Genomic DNA, 5,249 nt, shown 5'->3' with positions numbered 1-5,249 from the left:
GATTATGCAATAACATAGACATGTTATTTGTATGATCATGGACTAGATGAAATAAAATAGATATGTAGTCAATTCTAGTGCAATTAAATTTGAATTCAAATTCAATAAATAGTATGAGAGCTACTCTCTCATTTAAATCTTGATCCTAAGTAATACAACCAGAGGGAATGACTTAGGCTAATGAACCTCTGATAATTATTACTTAGAGATTTTAATTCATTTAAATGTTAAGTATTAAAACTATGTGAAGCATAGCACTTCAATTAATTTATACTCACATATAATAGATATGAAATGTTGACTTTGGGTCAACCTATATTTCATACCTGATTATTATATGAAGAGATTAAATCTTAATATGAGGTAATGAGAAGAAATTAGTTTCTCTAAGGAGCTACATACCAAAGTTATGAAATAGTAATAATAAGAGGAAATTATTTTTCCCTTAATTAAAAACTAATCAAATAATCCACCATGCCATGTTTGATTGATGATAGGATTAGTGTGTGGACTCTTTTTTTGAGTGTTTCTAGTTTATTATGTGAGTTTGGTTTAGTATTTATACCTCGTATTCATATATAGACGCTAGTAACGAGGAATACCAAGAGGAAGAGGCCTACTCTCAGGAAGAAGAAGAGAACTTCGATAACTACTCAGCTCAAGGCAAGCTAACCCTTGCTAAACACAAGTGCTTAGCTCTACAAGAGCAAAGGCACCATCACACTTTACTTTTATGTATTACCTATCCCATGTTTTTACTTACTTTTACTTTGGCTTATTTATTTCAAAGTACTTTTTGATTTATGATTCACTTGGTCTAGAGTAGAAAAATACTGGGATTTAGATTAGCACAACTCAAAGCTAGATAGCACCCCTCGTATAGTTGCTAGTGCTAATCAATTAAAATTGACTACTCTAGATGGGAACATGGTGAAGTGAAATGACCTTGAAAGAAAGAAAAGTGGAGGTGGATGTGAACAAGAGAAGATGGTGATTTTTGATAAAATTGATGATTGGGTTTGAATGTGATACCCTTCCAATTATACAAGTACCCCCACAATACCTGATTATGGGTAGGGCTTAGCTAGAAACTTGTGTATTTTAGTATGGGTTCTCTCTAAACAAGCATCATAGGGGTTACGCCGAGGCTGCCTCCGTATATGAGAAATGATGTGAATATGAGGTGAATGTACGACCCAAGCCCTGTGCAGTTCCCGGGTTAATAGTTGGTTTTCACCGGGAGGCCAAGCTCATGGGGAGAGGTGCCTATACTAGGACATATAAGTGAAAGGTTAAGGTTGATGATCCGCGTATTGAGTTACGATGATTCGGGGTTATCCTCGACGGATGTAATCAAAAGTTGTGGCACAAGAGTACAACCTCTGCAGAGTGTTAAACCTATTCGAATAGCCGTGTCCGCGGTTATGGACGATTGGAAAGGCCATACTATTTCCGTTATCAGAATTTTGAAATGATGAACTTGAATGGTGATTTGACTTGGATCCCAAATGAATGGTGGGACTGACACTAATGTTCCCCCTTGAGTGAGTCTAGCAAATGATGGGCTTTTACTAAATATTTATCAACTTAAAACTTGGCTTTATGCAAATCAACCTAGAGCTTAGCACCCCTTATCACACTTAATATGTTTTTACCTTAGTATTAGTTTGCGAGTACTTTAAAGTACTCATGGCTTTGCCCTGGCTATTCCAATGCCAGACTTTGAAGAGGAGCAGCAGTATCAGGATGACGGACAACAGGACGTCTATGATAACTAGGATTGTCTTCTAACGTCAAGCATTGCCTGTGGAATAGATAGTCCACTACTACTACGCTTCCGCTACTTATTTGTGATGTTGAACAATCTATTTGTGTAATATTGGATCATGTGATCCCTTGTTGTAAGACATTATGTGTTGTAATAAATGATGACTCTGAACTACTTACTATTATGTCTCGCAAAAACAATCTTCCTGGGATTGCGATGTATGATGTAATAGGGCATCCGGACTTAAAAATTCGGGTGTTGACAGCTTAAAATGCTGAAAGTCAAGTTAGGTATGCTATTACTAGTTTCAAATGCTTTATTAGTTTCAAATGCCTAGATCTCGTCCCGACGGCACAGATCACCGCCGTGTCCACGCCACCGATGTACCACCTCCTCCTCGTCAACCCCGGACGGAGATCCTCGGGCCTCGACCAACTACTACCGCGTCGCTCTGTGCCCCCACCAGTGACTCCCCAACTCCCGAGAGAAGCCGTCGGGCATCACCTCTCCATCCCCGCCGCTGTTTGACGGGAAGGGGGTCGCAACCACCGCCGACGAGGGCAGCGGTAGCGCCCAGCGGGGGAGAGGGTGGAGGCGGCGCCTCCAGACCCGCTCGGGAGGGAGCGACCTGGGACGGGTTTTTTCCTCGTCGTGACAGTACTTTTTATAATTACAAGGACACTCTCGTATGCAACAAGTGGATGTAGCTAGAAAGCATCTATAATTATTGACTGAAAGTCACCACAAGGATCAATCGTACATCGGCCGGCCGGCAACTACTGGCAACTAGAGTCCACTATACGGCAGCTTGGCCGTCCACCTTGGATGAAACGAACGGCACACTCGCGACAAGACAAATCAAGCGTACTTTGGAAATATCTACCTGGAATCTCACTCCCTATAAATAGTTACCACATAGCTTCTAACGAAACGAATGAGCAACTAGTGAGCCAGCAAGTGAACACATATTCAGAAGAGATTGATGAAAAGAAGCAAGTTCTGAGAAATATGGAGGCCAGCAAGAAACCGCACGTCGTTTGCATGCCGGCGGCGGCGCAGGGCCACATAACGCCGATGCTCAAGCTGGCCAAGATACTCCACACCCGGGGCTTCCACGTCACCTTCGTCAACACCGAGTTCAACCAGCGTCGACTGCTGGAGACGCGCGGGCCGGCAGCACTAGACGGCCTCCCAGACTTCCGCTTCGCCGCAATGTGGGACGGGCTGTCGACACCCGATGCCGATGCCCACCAGAACCTCCCCGAACTCTGCTACGCCGTCATGAACACCTGCCTGCCCCAGTTCATGGCACTTCTTGCCAAGCTCAATGTCCCCGGCTCCGGAGTACCGCCTGTCACCTGCATCATCGCTGACAGCGTCATGTCGTTCGCCTATGATGCCGCGAAGGAGATCGGCGTGCCCTGCGCGGCGCTGTGGACGTCTAGCGCCTGCGGCTTCATGGGGTACCGCCACTCTCGCCAGCTCATTGAGCAGGGTTTCGTTCCTTTCAAAGGTATTACTCCTATGTGCTTGCGTGCAAGTCCTATGTTAATTCAGTCTCGTTTGAAGTTGGTACACGTTCTGACAAGTGTGTTTTGCAGATGAGGCACAGGTCACGGACAAGGGGCACCTCGACACCGTGGTGCACGGCTTCCGCGGCATGTGCGAGGGCATGCGGCTACGAGACTTCCACAGCTTCATACGCACCACGGACCGTGAAGACGCCCTGCTCAACTTCGTCATGGCCATGGCCGAGCGGCTATCCCTCCCCAACGCGGTCGTGCTCAACACCTTCGACGAGATCGAGGGCCCGGTCCTCGACGCCATGCGCGACATCCTCCCGCCCATGTACACCGTCGGCCCGCTCCACCGCTACGCTAGCCTCGTAGTTCCGGCCGGTACCACGGTTGACGGCCTTGGGTCCAACCTTTGGAAGGAGGAGGATGACGGCCTCCTCGAGTGGCTCGACGGACACGGCGCCAGCTCCGTCGTGTACGTCAACTACGGCAGCATCACCGTCATGACAAATGAGGAGCTCCTCGAGTTTGCATGGGGGCTCGCCGGCAGCGGCTACCCGTTCGTGTGGAACATCCGGCCAGACCTCGTTAGGGGCGACACGGCCGTGCTGCCGCCGGAGTTCATGTCCTCCGTTGGCGACCGCTCCATGCTGACAACTTGGTGTGCCCAGGAAAAGGTAATTGCTCATGAGGCCGTGGGGGTCTTCTTGACGCACTCCGGGTGGAACTCGACCCTCGAGAGTATCTGCGCCGGCGTGCCAATGCTAAGCTGGCCCTTCTTCTCGGAGCAGCAAACCAACTGTCGTTACAAGTGCACCGAATGGGGAATTGCGATGGAGATTGGTGGCGAGGTGAAGAGGGTAGAGCTGGCGCAGATGATACAGGAGGCAATGGAGGGGGAGAAGGGGCATCAGATGAGGAAGCGTTCGGCGGAGTGGAAGGAAAAGGCTGTGCGGGCGACATTACCAGGTGGACCTGCCGAGGCAAATTTGGATGCAGTCATTAGTGATGTACTCTTGGCAAGATTCAACTCTCCCAATGATGAAAAATAAAGGAATGTTGGGACTTGGCACAAATGTTGCAGCAGGTGAAACGCAGGAAAAAAAATGCCTTTTTTGCTGCGTGGTTTCATCATGTTTCACTATTTGTCAATCTGGTGAAACTGTCTAGCATAAATCTCGAAGCACCGAATCATCCGGTGAAATATACACGACGTATACAACGCAAAGTAGAGACGTCAAGGTCGGCGGATCAGCCATAAAGGCGTCAATATTATAAAAATAGATTATAGGACAAAAAATGGTGGCGGTATAATTTGAAAAATCCAAGCTGCATGTGTGAGGGCTAGTAATTTGATCGTATCATTCAGAGAGAGCTCAAACACTTGCATGCTTTGCATCATCGTTCTTGGTTGTTTTTTGTTCTTATCCATTTGATGTTTTAGAGCTTGTGTTCATTCTCGTGACAAGGTCTAACTCATTGAAAACAGATTTTGCGCGGAGAACTTGTTGTGTTTTTATGTTGGATATTTTACCGGTTAGTATTTCATAGAGAAGTCAAACCTTTAATCTTCTAGCTTTATCCTCCCTTGATTTACTATTATGGTTCTCTGCATGATCCTGCAGAGATTGTTGTTGCTTCGAACGAGCTAAAGATCATGAAAATTGTACTCCGGATGCTCAGGTTATGGTCGTTCTACCAGTTTGGGGTGGGCAGGGGGGATTCCGCCGCGGAAAGGTTCAAAATGCACATGCCAATATCAAGCCCTTCGGGGTGCCTTTTTGGCCCTGGACCCCCCCCCTCCCACAAATACAAACCAGAATATCCGGGGCCCCAGTTACCTGAAATGGTCAGATTCTCGTGGGGACCCATAAAAGGCCCCCTTCTTTCCCATGGGTTGTAGCTCTTTCCCACTCCCGCTCCTCTATTGTTGATTTTGAAGAGCTTTCCCTTTCTCTTGATTC

At 46.9% G+C, this 5,249-nt stretch overlaps 1 protein-coding gene across 1 annotated transcript; it reads left to right on the top strand.

Moving 5' to 3' along the window:
• The first annotated feature begins 2,773 nt into the window (after window positions 1-2,773).
• On the top strand, window positions 2,774-4,337 carry LOC124672262 (7-deoxyloganetin glucosyltransferase-like). Its single transcript, XM_047208523.1, has 2 exons — window positions 2,774-3,281; window positions 3,370-4,337. Exons 1-2 carry the CDS (start codon window positions 2,777-2,779, stop codon window positions 4,335-4,337), a joined length of 1,473 nt encoding a protein of 490 aa, XP_047064479.1. The 5' UTR covers window positions 2,774-2,776.
• The last annotated feature ends 912 nt before the right edge of the window (window positions 4,338-5,249 follow it).

Source organism: Lolium rigidum, chromosome 7 (genome assembly GCF_022539505.1).
Source record: "Lolium rigidum isolate FL_2022 chromosome 7, APGP_CSIRO_Lrig_0.1, whole genome shotgun sequence".
Classification (NCBI taxonomy): Eukaryota; Viridiplantae; Streptophyta; class Magnoliopsida; order Poales; family Poaceae; genus Lolium; species Lolium rigidum.
The sequence above is the reverse complement of the archived record's forward strand: the minus strand, read 5'-3'. Positions and strand labels throughout refer to the sequence as shown.